This window comes from Ptychodera flava, chromosome 1 (assembly GCF_041260155.1).
Source record: "Ptychodera flava strain L36383 chromosome 1, AS_Pfla_20210202, whole genome shotgun sequence".
Lineage (NCBI taxonomy): Eukaryota > Metazoa > Hemichordata > Enteropneusta > Ptychoderidae > Ptychodera > Ptychodera flava.
The window spans coordinates 58,445,535-58,472,051 of NC_091928.1; the positions used below are offsets into that span (position 1 = coordinate 58,445,535).

Sequence of the window (26,517 nt, forward strand, 5' to 3'; positions counted from 1 at the left end):
AAACATTGAAACTATGGTATGATTGTCAAAACAAAAAGTTATATTTGCCTTTTAAGATCAAGGTAGATGCAGGCCACATCAGGTTCATTTTTTTCACAGCATTTTATTGCAATGATGAATGCAAGAATGGGTGAACAAGTAGAAACACGTCAATAATGATAAAAACAACATATCAAGTCATTATGTATTATTTGGCTTTTAAAAAGGCATTTTCGATCCTTTTTCTCAAAAACAGCCTCAAAATACAACAGCAACACATTTTTTAACATTCATCAATACACTACGTAGAATGCCATCTATCCAACAAATGCCAACACAAAACACACAAAAGGGTTGAACTTTGAAAGTTTCTTGATAGCAAATACTGAATAAATCTGTATGAATAATTGTTTGTGTGTAGCAAATGCTGAATGACAATCATCGGAAGAATTTTTCAACCACAAAAAAAGAGTATGATTTAAACAAATCTTAAGGGACTTATGTAGCAAATTTCAAAGAAATTGGACAAGCCCTTTCAAAGAATACAATTTTTTTTGACCTTGAATGGCATAAATTGCCCTAAAAAGACAAATATTGAAATTTCACCACATCTATACACATCCAATCAATTTGGACATGCTGCTACAGAGAAATAGATGTTTTGATCAAAAAGGGCAACAATTACTCTAAAAACACAAATATGCAAATTTCACTATATTTTGCAAACAGCTTCTCAGCTTGTCAAAATCATTGGAAATCCATGAGATACGCATGGTGTTTGGTGGGGTGAATGTAGGCATTTCACCACGCAGTAGACAGGGAAGCCAGGAAACCAAAATCAATTTTCAAAAGTAGAAAGCTACTGAGGACAAGAAGACCATGTTTCAGAGGAAGATGTGTAATCTGAAAAAATACTCCCCAAGTGCCACCAAAAACACCATTTTAATCTCTATTTTTCAAAAGCTCCAATGGCAGGAGGGGGCACACCCCACTTCTGACCTTCCCCGCAAAAATACTCCCCAAGTGCCACCAAATAACACCATTTTAATCTCTATTTTTCAAAGCTCCAACGACCTCTGACCCCCCGTGACCGCTTACATGATTGTCCTCTTTATTCTCAGACAGCAACGAACTAAAAAAAATATAAATCTGAAAATTTACTCTAAAAAAAAAATTTGCACAGCTAATCTCAATTGGAAAAATTTTTTTAGAAATTTACAATAGTAAAAAAAATTCACAATTTCATTGTGACCACCCCCCCAAGATCTAATGGTTAATCCCTAAATCACCCATACACACAACAAAGTCAAATTCATGAAAGAAAGATACCGTTATATCCAAAGATATTCATCAGCTTAGCAGATAAAATGTAGTATGAAGTTTCTATAACACAAACAGTCAATGTTTTTCAATGCTGATACATACATGTTTAAAAAAATACAAAATCACCGTATAATAATCATTATGTACGTTTGAATGTGAGATTTTTGACATTCAAGAAGCGCCCTTGAGCTACGAATCCAGCATCCCAAATGTTCATAATTGAATCGCTGTACATATGTACAGATATAAAGAGCAGCACAGAGAGTTGTGACATTAACCAACTTTACAATCTAATTATAAAAGAAATGGTCATGCATCGATAAAATTGCCGTTTGCAAGTTTTTCTGATATTGAAAGCTGCCATCACTTTAATGTTGGAATAACTGAATGCTCTCGCAATAATTGACCTTGACACATAAAATCTCACATGCAGGGTAGTGACTTAATTCTGGTTAATTTGATGTTTAAATAGATACACAGGACTCAGAGACGGTAGTAGCTGGGCCTAACATTGTAGATGACAGGGATGTTATGGAGCATGAGCAAAATGGAAATGCTGACACATCAGGTAAAAATTAAATCTTTCATTCCTCCAATGATGTGATTTACCTGTAAAAAAATCTTTTCTTTTATTAATTACCAGTATTTGTTATCCTTGGATTTGTCTATAGAACCTCGGGAAAACTGTATAAGGTCTGCAATTATTCAGTAAATTTATGTAATGGTTTCCATTCAACATGTACAGGATATTCTTCTGAATAGCTGCTAGTGAAATAATTAGCAAGAATTTACAATTATTTGATAACGTTTTATCACTATGCTCTACAAAAGTTGTACAATGCCTGTGATCTGCAAATTTTATTGTGGCGCATCATTCGTTTCATATAGGGTTTGTGCATTACCGTTATTGTTTCAAGGTGATTCAAATTTGGGATAACTTTGACACCCACAGAAAAAGTGAACAGGGAGATTGTTCCTAATGTGATTTATCATAACACGAAGGGGACTTTTGGCTTGAAAACTAAATTATCTTTCAAAACTTGATAGTGCGCCAATAAGAGAGATGTTTATAAAAATGTTCACTTAATTGCATTAATCAATGTACCTTTTATTATTTATTAAGCCTATTGTTTTCCATTACATACAAAATCTGAAAGGTAACAAAGCTGCCAAGGCCAAGATAGAAATCTACAAATGAGTGTGCAAAACAGTGGACAAGAAACTGATGATCAGAATGCTGGGAATGATGCATCAGGTAATGCTCTTATAGCCCAATTAGCTGAGACTGTGTAATAAACCGATCTCAAAATATCCTGTTTTCCAAGAGCTTTCTTTGAATAAGACACACGAAAGACTGAAAAAGTGTATAACATAACACTGTCATACTTGTCGGAGGAGGCATGTATTAAAATTCAAAAGTTTTAATATCATTTTAGATTTTCCCCCATTTTAAGTTCAAAAGCAACTCAAATGACAGTGAAAATACAGATTACAACAACAAAAGCTTGGCGGGTGTTGTGCATACAAGTAGAGGGCAACATCTTTGTTTCTTTTATGATCACTTTTATGAGGGGTGCCATTTTATGAGTGCCGCACCCATTTATTATGCAGCCTGTTAAAAGTCAGCGAGCTTTGCTACTTCTCTACATGTCCTTCATTGAGCACATTTACGGTACACAAACCAAATTGGTTTGAAAATAAAATCATTAAAATAACGCATAAAAATTCGCAGAATGTACCTCTGGACAAATATTCGGACAATCAAATTTTATCTCTTGTGGGAGCTCCTTGTAAAGCTCTTACAGTAAGATAACAATTTCATGTCTTAGTTTTTGAAAATCTAAAATTTTATTTCTTCTCCTGGAGTTCACACAGGGATGACAGTCATTTTGAATTTCGAATATTGGTCATTGGTAACGCAAAATAATTTTTTTTTTAAATGCCTTGCATGATTATCCTTGATATTTATTCTTGATTTGGTAAATGGGTGAAAATTTCATTGAGGAAAGTGAGAGCAAAAGTTTAAGGATTTTACTTTTGAGGCACATTACTATAATAATTGTTACCTAGAGGCAATCCATTCTTTATGTTTTGTAATGGCTACAGAGATGAGAAAAATTTAAAAGCTTAGTTCCACTGACTAAACTAAGGTGAAACAATTGCTGAAGAAATTCGCAAAGACTTTTGTGGTGATGGTTGGAAATCATAAATACTGGTTGTTGGATTAGAAAAATATTTTGCCATTTTTTGTCAACTTAAAAACAGCTGCATCAATTTGTTTCTGTAGCCTCTACCATTAACAAATATATAATTGAGATGTTTCATATTATGTACGAGACTCTTGTTTTTAACCATATCAAGCATTGATTTGAATTTTGGTCCCTCTTTAAATTGTTCTATAGTTACAATCATCATGTACTTGAAACTTAATAGCATGCTGAGTAATTGATTTACATTTCAGCCTATGTTAAACCTTCAAATGAACTTTCAATGTACTCAAATGTTTAATTTTACAAATGTGATACATTTTTACCGTTATGAAAAATATCTGGTGAATTCTAAATTTCAATATTACCTCAACACGATCAGCTGATGATATAGCTCCTGAGAACAACATGGGCAAGACTACTTCTTCTACTTCTCAAGGTGATTTTAATTATTAATTACACCCACTATTACATTAGGCTATCGAATCGTGGACCTGTGGTAAGGACAATAGACTCACTATCGGAGTATGGTGAGTCTGAGACCTGGTTCAAGACCCGGTAGGTCTAGAGTAACGCATTCACTCGGTTGGTGAGTTCGAGAGTCAAGCACGGTGTTGTGCCCCTCAGCAAGGCATTTTACTCTTCAGTGCTCCATTGGGGTATTGGGTTATGGGTACCTCATCCTGTAATTGGGCTATTAACGCCCGTTAGATGATGCACTGATAATTTATTTTTTAATCCATAATACAATTGGTAGGGCTACTTTCACAGATACCGGGAGAATTTCATCAAATATTTTCTCAGATTATTAGATTCAACAACCTAAAATGCTTTAAGTGTCCACCTTCTCACACGTACGGATTTTGAAGTCTCCCAATAATCATGATAAGACATAAGGACATCAAGGCCTAAATTTACTTGTATTTACATTTTAGGCAATCCTGAAACGTAATAGGTAAATTATCAGTTGACAGAAATTTGTTTGGGTGGCAAAAATTTACGAGGAACTTGTATATCATGTTCCTCTATTAAATATTGAATGCAAGTCAATATGGGCACAAGTGTTCCTCTCAAAGTGACCCTCTCAACAGTGCAGTTGCACCGGTATACTGGTAGAGAAGATTTTCTCATGCTTGTGTTCCCAGAAATAAGTCTAATAACTTAATTAACATACCCTCTTCTGCTGAGGAATATGCATTATTAATTGTAAATAAAATCTAAAAACTCTACACTGTAATATCCAGACATGCAACTAAACTTTCTATCAGTATGGCCAAACTAATATGTTACAACGTCATGACCACTGCATCATCAGTCCATGTAGATCACGTTTTGCTGTTGTGCATTAAATGCAGCATGACGAGCTGCCATGCCTGCAGACAGTCTGAGAGTTGTCTGATTTATTGAAGTACCAGACATTACATACACAAAGGGCAACACTTACAGTATCATATTACAATATTTTAGTTCCATATTTTTGAACAATTGATGTTTAGGATTCCAGGCACAACCTATGGTTGAAGTGCAAATTTTTGCTAACTTTTATAGCTATGAACACATACTTTTTGCAAGCAAACTTTAGTTTGTAGGTTACTTTTGTTCAAAATGTTACTTCTATTAGAAGCATTCTTTCCTATCAGTTAGTCCCCATCTTTCAGTCCAGCACTATTCGAATACTGGCTATATAGCTGGCGTGTTCATATTTCATCAGTTTTGCATGTCCTGCCTTCTCAAATTCTCAAGGGGTTTAGTGAACAAAGTCTAGTCAGGTATATGAAGTTTATTTTAGTAAGTGTTTAATAGCTATGGAGTCAAACTTCCACTCTTGTGATTGTTTTATCACAAGGTAAACTTAATGTATTGAATATTTTGGAAAACAGCGTCTTCTTTAAATGCGTACAAGCAAATCAAAGGGATGTCATTCACAGGAAGAGCATATTCAAACGATACCAGTACATTGTAGGACAGTTTACACACAGTATCTTATTGGTACTATGAAAATGCAATGCTATCATGGAGTCCATCAAATACATTTCATGGTGTTCATGATTTACAGCTGGTAGTCTGCATGGTCATCGAGAATAAAGTCAGAGAGCATAAAGTGACGTGACTCTTACTGTGTGATACTTAGTCTTCTTGAGCTTGATAAGCTTATCATGCAATATATGCTTGAATATCGGTGGAAGTGAGGAAAATAATGTTTGATACATTCTTCCATGAATTTTATGTTTTTATGTATCTTAAAAATTCAATTATCTCTGCAAAAATGTTTATAAGCTGATCTAACACAGTCCTCTTATTCGGTACACAGGTCAAATGACCATTCGTGCCACTCCAAAAGTTATTCCTGAGGAGAACCAGCTAGTGGCACATGTAATAGAGAAATACAATGATTTAACAGAAGTGGTCAAAGAAACACCAAAGCAGATAAATGGCATTTATCCAGGCATCACAGTGGAAGATATCACTGAGGGTAGCATCATCTACCATGTGAAGTGTGCGACTCTGGATGCATTGAATTACTTATGGCATTATTACACAAGTCAGAAACTGCACAAGTTGATAACATCAACAACTGTTACAAAGAAGACTCTGGCAATCATTGGTGCTGTGTACTTGGAACTACAAGTCACAATGGACATAGAAGAGTATCGAAAGTGTAAACGTGAACTAACTCAGAAAGGTATGTGAATAAGATAAGCAACATCATTTCAGCTCTGTGATGAAAGAAAAGATTGATATTCTGTGCAAAAAAAGGCAAGGTATTGGAAGGCTCTAGGAGATGTTTAACTACCGGTATACGGCAGCTTACAATCACGGTCACTCACAAAGTTCTGTGGAGTGACCGTGTTACAATCAATTGACTGAAGGCGATGATGAATTGCCACATGTGAATGTGCAATGTATGTTTTGCTTCTCATCAAAATGGCCTCTTTGATTATTTTGTGGAATACACTGTTGGTCATACAATAAAATCTTTGTGTTTCAAGGCATAAATGCAGTCGTTAAGCACGAACTTTCCTATAATGATATCTATGTTGTAATGCAGTTTGAACATCAGTTTTCAACTGGTGAGGAAGTTGCATTATTTCAGTAAATTATTAAGGATATGAAACATGTATTGTATTTGTAAAATACATTTACCTTTATTTCAGAAGTACATAAATGTTGTTGCTAGGGATTGATAAGTCCTCAAAACCATCAGTTGGAGATCTGAGTTGGTTATTAAATACTAAAAACCACATCAGACAGAGAGGAAGGTGGTTTGATATGCTTCATGCAGTGATGACAATGACAGACAGGGTTCAATATATCCTAACCTGTAGACAGGATGTCTTAGCACTACTGGGTGTTACAAGGTATCTCTTGACTGATGCAGCAACTCAGAACCTAACAAGTGAAGGTAACTACAACATGTTCTGTGTTTTCATGAAAACGCTTAAATTTCTGACAGACATGTCTGCTTTTTATGTACAGCACAGGAGAGTATGGTATAGATGGAAGAATTGGAAGGGTTTGTGATATCTGCATTGATATTTTAATTAGTTATGAGACATGTATTGAATTGTGTCACTGAATATCATTGCAAATGATTGCCCAATGAGTGAACCTTTGCTATATTGATGAAAAATTTTGGAAAAATATCAAATAACGATCACCTCATATCTGATAGGAGATTGTTCTCTTTTTCTTTGAAACTGCAGCTGATTAAACGCATTTCATCTGCAATTTGTAAATTCTCAGGAGTGACCTACTAAAGCCATTATTTGTGTATTAATAAGCGTATAATTGTTCAATTTTTACCCAATGGATTTACTGGATCCTACAAATGGTCTGTTTAAGAATGTTTTGAGCACTTTGGGATTAAAATTTGAATTTTTTGGGACCAATGTTAATTTTTATTCTCATTTTTCTAATACTGCATGCCTGAATTTGATTTGGCATGTTAAAGTCACACAATTAAGTTTTGATCAGATGGAAATAAATTATCTTTTTCAGTTGTATTAATGGTTTGCTTGATAAAAATATCTCTATTGTTATCATGGTTTCTCTTTGCCCTAAGCGTAACTAATTTCGTGGTTTGTATAATTTTGTATTTTAACCCAGCTTACAACTTTCACTTATAATGACTATGTTAAGTGAATCATTTATATAATTTAGTGTTGAATGAATGCTATTCACCTTTATTGTTCAGACTTGGAGGAACAACTTATCAAGAATGGAACACAAGTACCCTCACTGACAGGAACAGATGAAAACTGCAGCCCACTCGTTCAGAGTTTACTTTCACCGAAAACTACTGTCACCAAAGTCACTCATTATTGGGTTGAACATCTTCTGAAATTAGGAAATACTGCCGCACAGTCTCAGTCAGATGCAGAAAAGATGATTCTACAAATGCAATTGATTGATGCAAGGCAAGAAAAGGCAAACTTAGAAAAAATGCTGAAAAAACTTGAACAAAAGTTTGAGTCAGACTTAAAAAAGGTGACTAAGATTATCCCAGCAGGACACACATCTGGGCAATCAGGTGAGTGTGTAGGAGATGGAGACATTTACAACACAATAATTAATGTTACTTATAAAAACATGTTCAAAAAATTTATTTTCTTATTGTCCTTAGCAAGGCACAAACCAGCTTGATAGGTTTATTCAGGATTGTTGTATAGACATTGCGCACTATAGTCTACAAAATGTACAAGTTTGTAGTCAGGTTCAGAGTGTTTGTGTGTATTCTGTAGACAAGATATAGATTCTGTAAAGTAATAATAGCACATCATGTTATCAACCTCTTCGATCTTCTTCTCTGTTGGCATTAGGAAAAGCTGTCGAACAGTCTGAGTTTGACAGAGGAAAAAACATTCTCCAAGCTCAACTAAGTATGGCAAAGAAGGAGAAGGCCACTTTAGAAGGAACTGTTGAGAAACATGCTCTAGAGCCTAAAAGGAGGCAAAAGATAATATCGGAACGTGCTAGACAGCCAGGTAAGTGAAAGAGGTAAAACCTTTAAAACGTTGTAAAATGAGTGTATGTCTACGGCGCGCCGGTTGTTTCAAAATTATTTTAAATATTTCTGAGGATCCAGAAAAATATTGCTGGGGTTAGAAAAAAAACGAAAGGGGGGGGGGTCATCCAATAAAAAAAAATCGCCAGGGGTAAATAAAAACGGAGAGGGTACTGTGATAGATAGAGAAAAAATTCACCAGGTTGATAAAAAAGGGGTACAATCAGAAAATAATCTAGGTTAATGAAAAAAACGGCGGTAACATCCAGAAAAAAATCGCTGGGGAAAAAAAAACAGGGGCGGGGGTACTATATACGGCAAGTTTTCAATCGGGTTTGAACTCACAACATACAGCATCAGTCGCCTAGCGGAGAGGCCACAGAGAGAACCACTCGGCTAAATCTCCACTCCCAAAAAAAAAGTGGTTCAATAGCCGGCTAAGTTGTTACATTTTTCTGACTGAGACCGCTCCACACGTTGTAGAGTTCGTGAAGCACTCACGCACGCATGCTCACAATCACACATCGCACACACAAACTTTATCTATTGTAATGGTAGATCCACATTAAAGAAAATCATTTGTATCATTAAAAAATGGGGGGGGAGGGGGTTATTGCTGGTGGTATGTAAAAAAAATGGGTTGGTTAGATATTTGTGAGGATCGAGAAAAAGTGAAGGGTGGGAAAATACAGTTCCAAAATTATTTTTGATATTTCTGGTGATCCGTTAACAAAGCTAGGGCAAATAAAAATGGGAAGATCCAGAAAAAGAACACTTGGGAGAGAAAACCTGCTTTTGTGGCAATTATGAGACTGAACTGCAAGCCAGGCCTTTATGAATATCTTAACATGGCAGCCACAAAAAGAGATATTTTAGTAATTTTTGAACTGTTAGTTTCATTTTCAGGATATAATTGAAAATAAACCCAAAACAAGAGACTGAATACTTCTTACAGTTAGGTAAAAGTGACCTTAGCCTGAGTCAGGAGGTTAAAATCTGAGGGTTTGAGATACTGTCAAAGATCTACCAATATCAAGTGTCAGTGGAACTAGTGTCAGATGTAGGAACTGAAATTGATATTGTCATGGTGGCTTTGCAATTACCACGGACAATTGTTTCCTGATTTGTATAATCTGGTATCGCAGTACATTGTCCCTGGATATTATGGCTATGACACTTTTATAACATGCCCGTCCATTATTTTTAAAATGGATTTGTATGCAGTTTGATTTTAAAAAATAGTCGTCATATGCATGATTTTGTTGAGAGATGAAAACTGTGGAAAAGAAACATAATCAAGGAAGCATGAACATGTTTGAGTTGCAATTATGGAGTTTGCAAATATTTTGTTTATAATTATTAATGCTCGTCCCTTCATCAAGATTATCACTGATCAGCTGCCAGGTTGTTGACATTTGATAGTTCATGTAAATGGTGCGAAGTCCTAAAAATATCTTTTGGATTTCTTCAGAATATTTTTGCATCAAGACAATTGATCATGACACTGTGATCAGCAACATTTCAATCAAGTTTGAATTCATATAATACAGTGCTAACTCACCTACTGACAAGTCAGTGATCAAATACTATGTTCAACAATGGAAACACACTATTTATTGTGACTTCTCTATCTAGCTGGAGTTCAATGAAGAATTAACACACGTACATACAGAGCAAATACAGAATAAAATATAATGCTATGCAACAACTGGTATTGTTTTCTGGCAATTTGTAAATAAAGCATTTACCGTTTAGGCTTATATTGATTTTATTTCTTTAACAAGTATTAGCTGTTGTTTAGCTGTCGATGCTTTGTCTTGGGAAATTAAATGTGTTATCTGGCCTGGCAGATAATTTTTCAGACACAGATGGTACCAATAAATAGAATTATAGGTGTTGATATGCTGTTGAGGGTGTCCTTGAGCAAACCTACTCAAACATCAAACCTCGAAATAGATGACAACAAAGGTTCGCTAACAGCAGAAACTGGGCGTAATGAGCTGGAAAATATTCTTGACTTTCCTGGCCCTACACAAATCCTATATTTTGCAATACACCATATGGGACTTTCTGTGAACAAATACAAAGTTGTGGATGATTTTTATTGCTGATGTACCCTAATTTAAATAGGACATGATTTCAATTGTCAATAAATGTACATAAAATACTTGTTTTACGGCAACTTTGCAATGATAGCCGTATTCTTTAATGTGTTGTTTTTGTATTTCCAGGATTATATTACTTGGCAGCCTTGTTTTTATCAACATCATGGAAGAAAAACTCATATGGTCCAGCAACCTGGCAGCTGATCAGTGATTTCTGTGAAGAGACACTGAAGAAGAAACCTGATGAACTTTCAGCAATTTACTGCACTGTCCTTGATGTTGAACTGAGTGAAGAACAAAAGGAAGATGCAGCAAGACATGGTGTTACACTGATTCCAGCTACAAGAAGCAAGTGGTTAGATCCTGATGAAGACCTACCAGTTGTTAACTGGCTTATCAATCACAATACCTACTACCCAGAGCTTTGGAAACTGAAAAATGTAGGTCATGTGGTTGCATTGTCAGTGAAGACAAAGAATGCAGCAGCTGCAATACATGAATATCTTTTCCCTCATGCTAAACTTCACACTTTGCCTCCAAAACCAGCAGTGTTATTTGTTTTCAATGCCTGGAGCAATGATGAGCTAGGTCTTACTGGATTTCACATAACTCTTGTCCAAGATTTTGTTCAAAGTAAGGTCAAGGCAGGAGAAGATGTGAAAGTCTACTCAACTGTACTTGATGTCAAAATCAGTGATGACCAGAAGAAAGATGCAGAGAGTTGTGGTGTTACCTTGATTCCAGCACAGAGAAGGCTGGGCATTGAACCCAAATCTGATCCACCAAAAACAGAGTGGCTGTTGAACCATGAAAGTTACTTTCCTGAACTGGGAAAGATAGAGGATATTGAATATGTGGTTGGCTATGCTCCAAAGACTGGACATGCAGCAGCAAATATTCGAGCAAAGCTGTTCCCAAAGGCAAAGCTGGTTCTCATCAACCATGCCTGTCCAGAATCTGACTGCCTGGAAGCTGAAGAGTATGGTTTGGTGGACTTTGAAGAGAATATGCTGCAAATGGCCCGTGAAGCAGACCTACTGTTTTCAATTGGACCTGTCATCTACGAGTATTTCCAGAATGCATACAGGGCTGAGTTTCAGGGTAAAGAGTTGTCAGAAATTCCACACGAGGAGATTCCGCCAATACCATTGGCGTGTTTCAGAGGGAAAGATCCAGTGTTAAGAAAGACTACCAAGCACAGTATACTGACATGTGGTCAGGTGGACACACAGAAAGCCATAGAAAGATGTGAAACAATGGCAGCTTCAATTGGTACTGCAGCTAAGCATCTGTCAGACAGTCAATCAAACATCAATCCTCCCTCATGGAAGATCCAGGGAGTATCTCAACAGGCAGACCACACTGTGGTGAAGTTCCTCTCTGATAAGATGCAATGTCGTCATATAAAGCCAACACTTCATCCAGGGCATTCAGCAATGTCTCTACACATATCTCTACAACAGTCTCATCTCTGTCTGCCTGCACCATGGTACATGGATTACAGCTTCTACGGCTTTGAAGCAATGGTATCTGGTTTACCAACAATTGTCAATAAGTATTCTCATCTGGCTCGTTTTATTGAAAAATACCTAAAAAATCATGCTCACCAGGTTGTTGTGAAGGCAAGAGAGGCACACCTGTCTGAGAGGATATCACAACACCTACTACATACACCCTTGGCTTTCCAAAAGGCAAGGACCCTGAAAGAAGACATGCTGCAGAGTGAGATCATATCCGCAAGCTGTGCCAGGTTTGCATCGCTTTTAGCTACATCTGTCCAGCAACAAACTGGAACTTACAGCAAAAAAAGATCATGGAGTGGGAAGAGATATGAAAGGTATAATAACTAGCTTTAATTCATGACTTTGCTAAATCACTGATAAATACTAGTAGATCAAACATGTAGAAATTATTATTGTGACCACAGTCCCAGTGATGGAGAGACTGGGTGTTAATAAAAAGATATTGTGCATAAAAAAATTGCATTGGAAATTTAGCTACATAAGTCAAAATGAGAAGTGGAACAATACAGGATGTAAGCACATCCATCCATTGGTAGATTTACTCTATTGACAGGAAAGAAAGGACTCACAAACATCAAAGATTTCATCATGATAAATCAATCTGCACAGTTTAAGTAAATAAAACACTTTTTACTTCCTGATCGCAAATAGTAATTTTATACAAAGCTAATGTTTTCCTGCTCTATGTAAGAAGCAATCACTAAAGATTATGTCATAACAGAGCAGAGTGGGTTTGAAATCAAAGTAAATGAAACAGAAAAAACTGAAATAAAGTGTGAAATGATGATATAGGAAGAGAATGAAAGTGAGCAGTCTGAAGCAAGATCAGGTACAATCAACATGATATTATATTTGTGAGAGCAGTAGTCACCATCTCTGCTAATTAAAGTGCTCATTTTGGTTCCGAACAAGTGTGAGTATATTATACAATATGTTTGTGATGAAACAGTAATCACAGATATTTGACGATTGTGCATAAATGTTGAAAAAGCAAGAATTTCACAAAATAATCATTACTAGACCCATTCATCAAAATAGGCGATTTAGTTCAACATGAGTCAAATACTAATGAAGGAGTCATCTTGGCAAGCTGTTATGCTATTGCCTATCAGCACTTTCCAATTATTTCCATTAATTGTTTTTTTTGTCTTTTTAATTCCCATTCAATAAAGGGCAGAAAGCTATGATGTCCTATGTAATACACAGTCATTACCCAGTTATAATTATATAGGTACATTGTAATGTCCTGATAAAATACTGCAAGCAGCACACACAGCAGCAAATCCACTAAAAAACTGACTCGAACAAAACACAATATACTGCCAACTACATGAAAGAACACATACCGGTATGTACTTCTTAACGAACCTCACTTTTCAGTCAATTTATAGATTTGTATACATTGAATGAATTAATATTAATCTGGCATGTCTCTGTGATATTTAGAATATTTTGTTATCATTTTCTGTTGGCTTTGTAAAACAAGAGTATCTCTCAATGTTTACGATTTATCATCTCAGATATCATTAATGAAATGAGATGTGACTATATTCTCTATCAATTTTTGCCAGGTGCCTCATGTTGGGGCAGGAATTATGTTTACTCATTTCAAAACATCTCATGTTGTCACTTCTTTTAGATCCATGTGTGGAGTATCATGATCATGAGAAAGCAGGCGGAGACACAGTCATACTATGGGTGATTACTTTAGTACTATACTAATAATACACAGTGACTATACATGGAAGCATAACACTTTGGTGAGAGACCATGCAAAAAGTTCAGTGACACTAAGTGTCTCTGTTGAGGATAGAAATGTCTCTAATTTGGGAAAGTGAGGTTTCTCATTAATGAAGCAGTTTTGCCGGGAAAATATTCTCATTAATGAAGCAGTTTTGCCGGGAAAATTAAGTGTCTATGAATCACTTAAAGGCAAATAATGGATTAAGCTGCTTGTACGGCTAAGTCATGAGAAGGGAACATGATGGATTGAACATTTTGTCTTAGCTAATGGAAATTCTGATTGGATTAATAAACAGTAATATGAAGCTCAAAGCATATGCTCAAAGCTGAATTTAGTTTAGCAGTATGTTACAAGAGTTAAGTAAGACACATAGTGATGTCCTGATAATATTTCCTAACAATCCGTATGTGTGCTCATGTAGTTCACAGTATTTTGTGGCTTGTGTGAGCGGAGTTTTAGTGGGTAGGTATAACTGGTATGCTGCTTGCAATATTAAAGGATATTACAATTAACTATCAAAAATGGACATGACTGTTGACCAATGACCAGGGAGGTAAAGTGTTGTTAGAACTTCTTGAGAAGCAAATCACAAAATAGTTTTCAGAAAAAAACATTATTGGAGGATGGCAAATATTGTGATGCAGCACAGTACTGTATTTATAACATAATAAAATATTAACAGACAGAGTAATGGCAATGTAAATTCATATCTGGTTTCTCTAGCTCTACAAATACCAATAGGATTAGATGAGAATATTCTGCAACAAGATCTAGGAGAACATGAAGAAGAAGGTTAAAGCCCTTCCAGCACAAGTCAGACAGGAACTGATGGAGGAAATGGTAAACTCAGAGCTGCACTGAAACGTAGAGTAGAAGATGTACTGCGTGACCAAGACAGCTGTCAGGAAAAAAAGAAAGCATGCAAACAGAAACATGGTGATGTGGATTCATCTAGTTTAACAGCAGAGTGAAAAAATCAAATGTTAGGTTACAAAACTGGTGTTACAGTATTAGTTTGAGTACCAGTTCCAACTTCACTGTCATACTCATGATGGTTATCACTCTACGGTGCAATAAGGCTTTTAGGGGTGGACCATTTGATATCCTAGGGGGGCTTGGAAGATTGGGGGGAAAAAAAAAGATGTCAGGTGGAGTTGCTCGAAAAAAAAAAATCTGGCTTTAAGTGGCTGATGGAAAAAACAATTATGGACCATTGCGACTCGGAAAAAAAAATCTTGGCAATTGTTCGATGCACACTGCAGCATCAATAAAAATCAAGCAGTAGCTCTGGAGTTTTATAAAGCATAAACCATTTCAAGCTTGAGGAACAATAACTGAATATGAACAATTGTACAGTATACATGACCTTCTGATTAGAGGAAGTATGCTGAAATTGAAATTGCTCACCAGTGTTTTCCAGAAATGTGTAAATCTGAATGTATGGATTTTGTCAAAATACCACAAGAAGAGAGACAGCCTGCCATGAACTGGGTCAAGTGGACTCAGTCAGTCAAGTGGACTGTTCAACTTGCTAATATCACTCAAACCAGGACACTTGTCAGACAATGACATATTTGTTTCAAGCACAAGTAAATGCCAGCCTGAATAAGGTAACTGGGGCGTGGCGCCCCCTTGTAATTCCGAGCGCCCCCTTGCCAGAAATGAAAAAGATTTATTTTTTTGAAAAATAAAACAATAAAATGTACGGGGAAAAAAGTTGACAGTGATTTACAAGCAAAATGCAAGCTTGAGCGTCGATCCTGCAGGCTGCAAACGTAATTCTCATCGATCTTGCAAATCTCGCGAGTTTGTGATGTCATCCGAGATCATAAGCCCATGTGCAACTCATTCATTGATGGCAGCCATATTTGCATGGCACAGGCCGTAACGTTAGCCACGGTCAGTCCCTCCATAGCACAGTAAGTGAGGCTACCCACAATTCTCCATGATCTGTACACACGGAGATCACTCACTGAACTGAAGCAAATTTCTTCTGTACACAGAACAACTCGGTCCATATTTCAAAATTCTGGCAACATTGTTCTGATAATCATAATTTTTTGATTACTCACTGTGAATAATGAGAAGATCAACCCATTTTTCGCAGAGGAGAGAGTAATTTTGTAATTTTGTCGACATAGATTTTTGACAGCCATACACAATATTTTCTGGGAAACTAAGGAATAAGTTGCATCTGTGTTGGCAAAAGAAAGGATATTGATTTTTTTAATGTTCGTAAGAAAGGAAATTTGCATGTCTGACAGGTGGTATGATGAGACCATCTTAGTTGCTGATATCTTTACCTTGACAAGTGTACAATTTTTAGCACCTCCAAACATCGACTTCTCCTTCAATTTACTCTTGAATTTTAAACATAATCATAATTTTGGAACATAGTTTTAACAAATAATCCTGAACTTAAATTGTAACTTAAAAATTGTTAAGAAACTGATAAAATTGAAAAAGCCTTTAGCAAAAAATGTCTGAGTGAACAAGGGGAATTGTGGGTAGGCTCACTTACTGTGCATTATAGGGGCCGTGCATTAGGTAACCGACTTAGCTGTATAAACATGCCTAGGAACTTGAGGGTAACCAAGGACAGCAGAGTACTCTGAAGTTTTTATAGGAGGTTAGAATTTCGCTTGTGTATTTCTTCCCAAGCAAAACGACCTATTGTTGGACTCGGTCGGACGTGTACGTGTATCAGGCTTAGAACACATAAGCGTAAGTGTTATGGTGATAATTTTGACATCGATGAATAAATGTATGTCAGTCGCTATGTTTTCGTTTTCAAAAATATAATCTTCATTGAAATCAGTGAAGTGGAATAAAGTTATGGAACACTGTCTCAGATTTCTTTTCCTTTGAGCTTTTTTATATGAAAAAAATCTGAAAAATACTCCCCAAGTGCCACCAAATAACACTATTTTAATTTCTGTTTTTCAAAAGCTCCAGTGTCCCCCCTGACCTCCCCCGCGACCGCAAATGCGGTCGCGTGTGGTGCTTTGCACCACGTCTTTGCCCTCTTTTAACAAAATCCTGGGGAGAGCACTGTGCCATAAATGTACATGATTTTACAAATATATGTAGGATACCATCATCTCTTCTGATGACACCAGTGATTTTCTCAGAAAAGTTTTCACTGTAAGTTTGTTAATGCTTAATGTAGAACTCAGTAATCAGGTTGTTTGATTTGTATTTTCAGTGTGTTACCCATGGTATAAATAGATCTATAAACTGATATTTTTGTAAAGTGAATCAAAAATGTACATGTATTTACATATCTTTATTTAGTTTCTTGAATATAGTCTGTGTGGAATAGAACAGCATCTTGTTACTGGGTGTGAAAAACCGAGCAAACAAACATTGCTCCGAAATTTGGTAAAAAATAAATATATCTCGAAGAAGGAAAGTGAAAAAAAAAGTTGCCAGCATATGCCCTGTAGAAAAAAAATAATTCATGGTGAAGCAGGTGGGAAAAAAAATAATGGCTCTCCACCAATCTTCCAAGCCCCCCCCCCCGGATATCAAATGGTCCACCCCTTACATAATTATATAATTTTATCATCATTGTACCAGAATAGCAGGGGCTCATATACAAATATCCTACTAACATTGTTTAATTTGTTTGATCAAAATTCATTGGCAGCTCTTTTGTGACATCTTGTACATCATTTCATTTCATTTCTTGCCAATTAAAGATTGTCTATGTTGTAGAGGTTGAGATTGTTATGTAGGTCATTTCCCCCACACTCATCATGACCTGAGTTCAATTAGTCTAGAACATTCTCAAGGTCACTGCCCTTGATGACCTCGCAACCTTGAATTCAATTAGTCATGTTTGGAATGTTCTAGAAATTTAATTAGTTGTGTAGATAATTTTAGAACAGTAATTAGCATGTCAATAAAAGTTTTAGATTGTTCTTATATGCCCTTATGTAAACACATGTGTATAAAAGGGACATGCACAGCTTCCAGTCAGACTTTTGGGGACCGTGTCTCTTGTGTGTTACTACATGTTGTCTGGAAACCCAGCAGTAGTCATTCTCAAGACTGTTCAAGACCTTCACTGCCAACGCTGGATTTATACTGTGGACTTTGTGCAACTGCAAGCCTGCAAGCCAATGGACTGTTCATTCATTCGACTTACTGTTACAACTCTGAGACTGGAGCTTTGCCGTCCCAGCTGAGATAAGTAGTCTGTACACTTTTAAAGCTTGTACTCTATCCCTGACTTAGCAATTAGTTTATTTTCGTAATAAATTTTGTTTAAACTGAAACTGCTGAGTTCACCCTTTTGTTCGTTTCTCTGCACGTAACAAGATAAAGATGGAAATAGGAGTAAAAAAATAGCTTAACGTAAGTAATCATCATAATGTCTTAACTATACATCCATCAAATACTGACAATTGTTATCTTAAATCATTCTGGTTGGGAAGTACCCGTCCTGTCGTTAGTATAGGCATGACCTGTATCTTGTATATTGCATTGTATTATCTTATTTTAAAAACGAAATGGATTTTACTATTTTAGCCTGTGTAATATATCATAGCAGAGATGTGTCGAGTATATGCTGCTTGTTCCTTGTTGAGAATAAAGCTTTAAGCTTGAAGCACACGAGAGAAAACAGCTTTAAGCACAATTTCGTTCCAGCCATTTTAAGACAGTGTTTTCAATGGACGGTCATTTTGAACTGTCATGCAATCTCCTCATGTGCATTTTGTGAAAAAGAAGAAATGAGGCAGAAAATGTCAAATATGTTGAATATTTTGCTGTCCGGCACAAAGCAAAGAAAATAGTGACAACATCACTGTTCGCTCCCATATAGTTATCAAAACAAGTCAACAATTGTATGAAACATGGACATACATATCCAGACGGACTGACATACATAGACTGGCACAGAGTGATGACATCGACCCCAAGTGTGCCTTGGCCCATGGAGAGTGATAAAGATATAATAAACAGCTGAATGTAATGATAAAATAGTTAAGTATAGGCCTATACAGGCACTGAGAGTGAATATGTTAAAGCAATTTGATTAGTTTTTTTCCTTTTCTACTTCTGTGATAATCTTTAAGACAATCAATCTGCAAGGCAGTTTATGTATTGACAAATATGTTATCTTTTACAAGCACACAGTAAACTGTTCTGATGTTTACACTTTGCCCATACACCAGATACATGGAGAAATTTCAACATACAATCATCAACTCAGAAACCCTACAGGTAAAAGTAAACATTGTTTTCTTCCAGAACAGCTGGTGCATCCACAATCTGGAACAAACTTACAAACTTAACCAATTACACAAGGATGATGACACAAGAGATAAGCTAAACTGTTGTGAACTTGACTATTCCTTTCAAATCCTTAACTTGACATCTTAAACCACAGGGGACTCGTGCTTGTTGTTTATTTGTGTCTGTTTGTTGTTTGTGTGTATGTGATTGTGTTTGTTTATTATTTTTAATAAAATAACAGCGAAAAGCTGTTTTGTTAATATTTGTCAATAAAGAGCAGTTGATTTATATATTTATTTATTTGTCTGTTTATTTGTTTGTTTGTTTGTTTGTCTGTTTGTTGATACGTATTTCCGATGGTTAGGGTTAGGGTTAGGGTAAGTCAGGGTTAGGCTTAGGCTTAGGGTTAGGCTTAAGTTTGAGTTTGGGTTAGGGTTAGACTTATTCACTCCCTCTATATATTATACAGTGTCCTTTTTCTGATTCCATCTGACAGCTATCAAACTTAAAATGTACGGTAGCTTTCAAGGAATGCTCTTTCTCTGATTCATTACAATTGACATAAAATGTATTCTTGTCATATCTATAATGTCTTTTAATTCAAAAGACTCTTCCTGATTCACCATTGACACACAATGTGTACAAGTAAATACATATTTTTGATGTCTTTAAATTCATCTTCAGAGATAACTTCTAGCATAAAAAGGTCTCATCTAATGGCCTTCAGCTACTTTAAGTAATTCAACTGTCAGTAAGAGTTTATCATGGAACTAGCATACATATCTGTTTGTACAATGATCAATACGAGAATGTCTTTTGTTGAAATTAAACAATTTTATTCCAGTAAGTCAATGAATCATTTAATACAGTAGATTAATTCAGAGCACATTAGACTTTCGTGTTATATTGGGAAACATAACTGAAAAGAATCTTGACAACGCTTCCTTCCACAAAAGAGGGCTCTGCGTATTTTTTTTGGATTGCCTAATAATTTCCCTTCTATCAATTATTGTCAATTAATAATTTCTATTAGGCAAATAATCATATACTTCATGACAGTTTTAACAATTAGCTATATAACTTGTTGTGCTGCACGATATCTATGCTATTTGTCTTTAAAAGTTATAATGCCAATTGCTATGAGACGTGCCCAGTATCTCAACAAAATTGTTGTATTTCAAAAACACCTTTAATATTGACCATGTTCTGAAGTCTTTATAATCCTGCTACTAATCTTTGATATTTACTAAATGATATAAAATATTCCTTGATTAATGTAAAACGTAAGCTAACGTTAGAAAATTATTATGAAAGATTCTTCTTTGTAATCTGCTGGGTTTATTCACATGTAATTATTTTTACTTCACGTATTAATACTTAATTGTTATGTACTGACTCCCAGTGAAAGTTACTCATATCTACATAACTTGGATGTTTCTTAAAAGGGTCAATAAATGTGGATTTCAATTTCTAGGCATTATCTGAGCAGGTTTGTTTCAATAAAGGTATAGTTAGGGAATGCAATTTTTCCGTCTAACAATTCCTTTCTTCATTCACTGCAATTATTGTGAATATTGTGATATGACCATACAGTGAATGGAATGGTACATTGGCAAGATAAAACATGCGTATAAGGCACACATGATTGAAATGCATGCACATATAATACCTTATACCTCATATTGAGCACAAAAATTTCATTGAGAGTTCTTGATATTCCAAACAATTTTAACTGATTCAGCTAGCACACAAAGGAGTAACTCCTGCTACATTTTGCTGTTTGCAAAACTGGCTGGTGGTAGGCTGAGCAATAATTAACCGGCATCAGCAAAAGTTGGCAGTGACAATAGCATGTTAGTACATTTCGTAAGTTGTAAACTGTCCAATTCAAACAAGTTTGGCGAGAATTGCACATGTGAACAAGTGTTTCTTTGTTTCCAAAGACAATCAAGTCTGTGACAGATCGATAAGCTTGCTTCTGTAAAACCATGTGGGTGGGTGAGTGAAAAAGCGGCAAATGCATGCATTGAGGCAGCACAATAGTCAGTGAAAGCGAAGGCAACGATGCCTTAAAGCAACAACAGTCTATACAATCGCGGGTAATAAGGGCAATAGGTCAACAAGTCAAAGGTCTTTTCAAAATGATGCTGCGCATAATATAGTGACCCTTCAAAAGCGTTGGAAAGAAAAAAGTGACCTACTCCAATTTTCATGCACAACAAATAGTGACCCTCAACTATGTGTCCACATCAATAACATTTAGACCCTGTCGCTTGTAGCCATCTCAGATTTTCACTGGGTGCACATATAAACACATTGAGCATTTAGCACAGTGTAAATGTTGTACATTATAGGCAAAAAGGAGAATTGGAGACAGATTTTTAAAAAATAGTACAAAAGTGGTAATCGAAGGCCATTTAAATAAGAATGTGTTTAAAATGTAATGTGAAAGACATTAACTGAAACAGTTTGTTTTTTAAATTTCACAACATGTTGTAACTTTGAGAAACAATATTTGAGAGTATCTCTGACAAACATTGAGACAACAAAAAAGACAATTCAAAAGCATTGTGCAAAGTGCATCATTACTTCAGTGAATATTCTGATTAAAATCATCCACCAGCTTTTAAAACAGTTAACGCAAAGAAACGACACGGAGACAGGGCTTGGCCGAAACCCAGGGGCGATGGAACATCCGGGCGTCGTGGCGGCCTTTCCCGTGAAGCCAGTCGCAGATTTGAATGACCTCAAGGGAGGGCAACGTGTTACCCAGGATGCACCTACTGCCACGGCGGGATGCACGGCGTCATGGCGGCCTGGAAGATGACACAGACCCCTTGCGGGATCATGCCATGCATCGGGCAATGTGGTACCATGGTCCCTCCGGATCCGCGACAGCAGCCCCCAAATTAAAGCCAGCCCTCAGACCTGGCAGTCGTACAACTGCGACTGCCACTACGTTTACTACAGAATAAACCACCGTTTAATTGCGAATAGTTCATAGTTCATAGTCCACAGTTCAATGTTTAATCAAGTCACGCGTACAGTTCCACATATCGTATGCCCAACTTTGCTAACATTGTCATACAGAGTTTGTACTGTAGATCGAGCGTCGTTAAAGTCCCAATAACTAGTAGGTGTTTCTAACACCTCATGTCCTAGAGACTACTTCCTTGTAGCAAGCATGCGAGGCACAGAGTCAGTGTTCCCGCTAAGGCTTATTTGCGCGCCAATTGCGCAGTGTCTCCGACTGCTCTCGCAGTGAAATTTCATGTTTTGCGCAACTTTAGTCTCAGTCATTTCGATCGGTAGTTTTGGAAATGATAACTCGGGGTGAAATGTGCGATCTCGGCGTAGATTTTACTTCCGCGTTTCGGGTTTAGCGCCCGTTGGTGGCGCAGTTGCCACCAACGTTCATTGTACGTTGTGACGTACCTCAGTAAATTAGCATATACATGAACGGACCCAGCTGTGAGACAATAATCCGACGTATCTCAACACAGTCCCGGAGGGACCATGATCTCAAGTTGCGCACCCTCTTGAAACCTCAGAGGGAACACTGCACAGAGTCCAGGGTCTCTTTTGCTGTCTTTATGTAGACCTGGTACGCGTCACTCCGCCATCATCCTAGGGTCTTTATTAGCCAATCTGGTAGGCCAGCCTCAGCGGCGGTTGTGGCAGCACACACTTCTTAAGCTATGTGTGGTATATAGCTCCGCACTTTTAATCCCTGAATGCACGAGCAGCTTTCTCAGGTAGTGAGCCACATGCCATCGGCAAATTGGAAGACCGGCACTGCTGTATTCGTAAGGCAATGTGATCGTCGATATTTTGCAAAGGCGTTGACCGCACAAACAGATGTCCCGGTTGGCGCAATGCGGAGTACGTACCCACGTCGATATGGGTCAGTCTTAGAGGATTTCAGTCTCACTTCTAGTACACTGGTCAAGACTATGTCTTGAACAAGCAGCGTTGTGGCTGGGTCGAACTGCAGTGGCCCAGCAGCAGTGAATTCACTCACTCTCAAGAATCCAAAGAAGGCGAGGGTGAAGCTTGCCCACAGCATGACCTTGTCGTGATCACACAGGCCTTCCCACGATCGTAGGCTCTCCTTTAGGTGGCGAAGTACGTTGATTGTGATTGGCAGACGCGGCCGGCGCACATCACCAATACTCCTCCGAATCCCTTGTAGCGTGCGCTGCAGCAATGCATGGGTGGTGACATCGTCTTCATAGCCTAGCTCGACGTGCTTGTGCATTGCCCCCGCAAGGTACACCTTGATAGTCTTATATGCAAGGCCCCGGTCTGCAAGATTGGTGACAAATAGGATTGCCGCCCTAACCGTGATAGGCGTTGCGCGTAGTCCGTATGATGAGCAGAAGTTGGCGTAGCATGTCTGGCCTACCTGGTATGTGCGTCGCGTGTTTTCAGCAACACTGTTGTGAATGTAGGCCGTGGCCAGCGTCATCAGTTGCCGCATATCAGGTGCGATGGTCGCAGGTGCTGCGGTACTGGCGTGGGTTGTGCTTGTGCCTCGGGTGCCAGCGTTCTGAATCTCGGCATCTGTGAACGAGAAAGTGAGTCAGCAATTGAGTTATCAGTTCCGTTAATGTGGGCTATCAAGACATGGAAGTTACCTTTGGCTGCCTGATAAAAGATGCCTCTGACCAGGTGCATGATCTTCGGGCATCTGGCTGAGCCTTTTTTCCAAATATGCACTACCGTTTGGTTGTCACAGTGAAAGAGGATACGGCGGCCGTGCCACGAATGCCCCCAAATTGAACAGGCCACTAGTATTGGGTACATCTCTTTCCAGGCGATTGAGGCAGTGAGTGAGGTGGGCCAGGTGACGGTAAACCAGTGGCCCTTATGGTAGCCACCACAGCCAATGGTACCGGAGGCGTCGGTGAATAGATCCAGGTCGCGGGATAAGGTCCAGTTTGGCTCCAGGAATGAGGCAGTACCATTCCACGTTGGCAAGAAGTCGCACCACCACTTCGCGTCGAGGCGGAATTCACTGGACAAGGTGATGGTGGAATTCAGTGCTTGAACTGTCACACTGAGTGAGGTCTAACATACGACGGAGGAATCATGCGGCCAGCTGGAATGCATTTGCACGCGAAGCTGAGGGTGCCAATGAGGGAGAGTAGCTCTCGTTTTGTGCATGTTTGCCGCTGAAGCCAGGTCGGGAGAATATCGAGGAGGTCTTGTAATTTGTCATTGGGAAGCCGCAATGTCATGGAGATGGTGTCGATGATGATACCGAGGAACGTTATTACCGGGGATGGCCCTTCAATCTTCTCTGGTGCGATGGGAAAGCTAGGTCATCACAGGTATTGAGCATTGTGTCCAGTAGATGCTGGCATTGTCCAGAGTGTGGTGGGCCGGCCCCTAGGTAGTCATCCAGGTAGTGCAACAAGTCCTTCGTCCCTGCCCTAGATTGAATGATCCAAAGCAGGGCTTCGGCAAAGCGGTTGAAGAGGAATGGAGCAGAGCGTAAGCCGAAGGGTAACACGCGATCAAAGAAGTATAGTCCTTGCCATTTGAAACCAAGGAGGTGCCAGTCTGCCTTTCGAACGGGGCATAGGCGGAATGCATTTTTAATGTCCACCTTGGTAAGCAAAGTGCCCTTGCCATGTCTGTGCACCATGGCGACTGCGTCGTCGACACGGGAGTAGGTGAGGGTGTAGTCATCCTTGTTTATGTTGTGGTTGACAGAGTCATTTCTCGGCCGTGATAGGTCCATGATGATTCGATGGCCCCCAGACTTTTGGGGCGCAAACCGAGGGAGTTGATGATGAAGTTCGGTAGTGGTGGTGTGCGGAATGGGCCAATTGTGTGGCCTGATTGAATTTCCTTTTGTATGGCTTTGGTAACAACCTCAGGGTCTCTCATGGCCGAGTTTGCGTTGCGGGTGTAGCGTGGGCCATTGGTCCCGGTGAAGCCGATGTTGGCGCCGTAGGTGAGGTCATGGAGTAGGGTGGCAGAGTTCGGGTGGCCTTCAACACAGGTCCAGTAGGCATAATTTGTGATGATTTTTTCCTATTATTATCATAAAAAATAATTATGAATATTATAAATTATTAATATGAATGTTACAGAATATTAAAACTTTTTTACACACAATGTCGTCTAGTTTGTGTAGATGCCATCTGGAAACTCCATTGTTTTGATAATTATGATTATGAATAAATTATGATTATGATTAATAAAGTCATATTTTACACATTGTAATGTGCTTATGTGAACAACCCTCTGGAAACCCTTATATAGTTTCACAATCTATGCCAAAATATACAAGTGACACCATTGCCCAGGTTCAGTCTACGGCGAGAGTTACCATTGCCCAGGTTCAGTCTACGGCGAGAGTTACTACACAGTGTATATAATGAGCCGTAGACTGAACCTGGGCAATGGTAACTCTCGACGTAGACTAAACCTTGGCAATGGTGTCACTTGTATATTTTGGCATAGATTGTGAAACTGTATGAGGGTTTCCAGAGGGTTGTTCACATAAGCACATTACAATGTGTAAAATATGACTTTATTAATCATAATTATAATTTATTCATAATCATAATTATCAAAACAATGGAGTTTCCAGATGGCATCTACACAAACTAGACGACATTGTGTGTAAAAAAGTTTTAATATTCTGTAACATTCATATTAATAATTTATTAATATTCATAATTATTTTTTATGATAATAATAGGAAAAAATCATCACAAATTATGCCTACTGGACCTGTGGCCTTCAAGGGCTGTGGCTAGTTTAGCGAGGTTGATTGGTGTTGTTGGCTGCAACGTTTCGAGTATCGCCGGACTGGCGATCATTCCCTCGAAAGGGCTGGGGTGGCTGCTGACCTGTGACCAGGTGGTGTTGTTGAGCGTTGTGGTCAGGTGAGGCGCACACTGTGCATTTGTGTATTCTCCCATAGGGACAGGGGGTCTTGCAAGTCCCACGGTTGAAGGAACGACATACCTGTTGCTGTTGTTGTTGAGTGGATTCAGCTGTTTCTTGGCATTGGTATTTTCCCAGTAGTAAGGGTTCGTGGTGCTGTTCGGACGTCTGTTGCACTCGGTCTTGACGTGACCTCGTTGCCCACATCCGAAGCATGTGGGGATCAGTAGGTGTGGGTGTTGTTGGAAGGAGAAGAAGTGCAGCTCCGGATCCGGCTTGCCCCAGTTCACCTGGTCAGGGTAGCGTGCCGCATTCAGGCGGAAGGCTTTGTCGTAGTTTAGCCAGGCCTCAGGTTTATAGGCAGCTGCCTGTGCTGCTATGAAACGGTGGTAGTTAGCCAGGGGATAGCTAGGTGCGGATGGTAGAATGATCTATACATCAAGAAGGTACTGTAACACTGAGACCAGATCTCAAAGTTGTCAATGTT

The 26,517-nt window shown here is 38.2% G+C and overlaps 1 protein-coding gene across 1 annotated transcript; it reads left to right on the forward strand.

Moving 5' to 3' along the window:
- Positions 1-7,782: 7,782 nt before the first annotated feature.
- On the forward strand, positions 7,783-15,480 carry LOC139141847 (uncharacterized). The gene is made up of 4 exons (XM_070711560.1): positions 7,783-8,040; positions 8,330-8,494; positions 10,746-12,456; positions 14,610-15,480. The coding sequence occupies exons 1-4, from the start codon at positions 7,896-7,898 to the stop codon at positions 14,635-14,637; spliced, it is 2,049 nt and encodes a 682-aa protein (XP_070567661.1). The 5' UTR covers positions 7,783-7,895; the 3' UTR covers positions 14,638-15,480.
- Positions 15,481-26,517: the final 11,037 nt, after the last annotated feature.

Excerpts from the sequence above, each read along its gene's own strand:
- LOC139141847 (XM_070711560.1), top strand. The coding sequence starts at position 7,896 with ATGATTCTACAAATGCAATTGATTGATGCAAGGCAAGAAAAGGCAAAC. Across the intron at positions 8,041-8,329 it reads ACACACATCTGGGCAATCAG|GAAAAGCTGTCGAACAGTCT; the intron begins GTGAGTGTGTAG and ends TGTTGGCATTAG. Across the intron at positions 12,457-14,609 it reads AGTGGGAAGAGATATGAAAG|CTCTACAAATACCAATAGGA; the intron begins GTATAATAACTA and ends TGGTTTCTCTAG.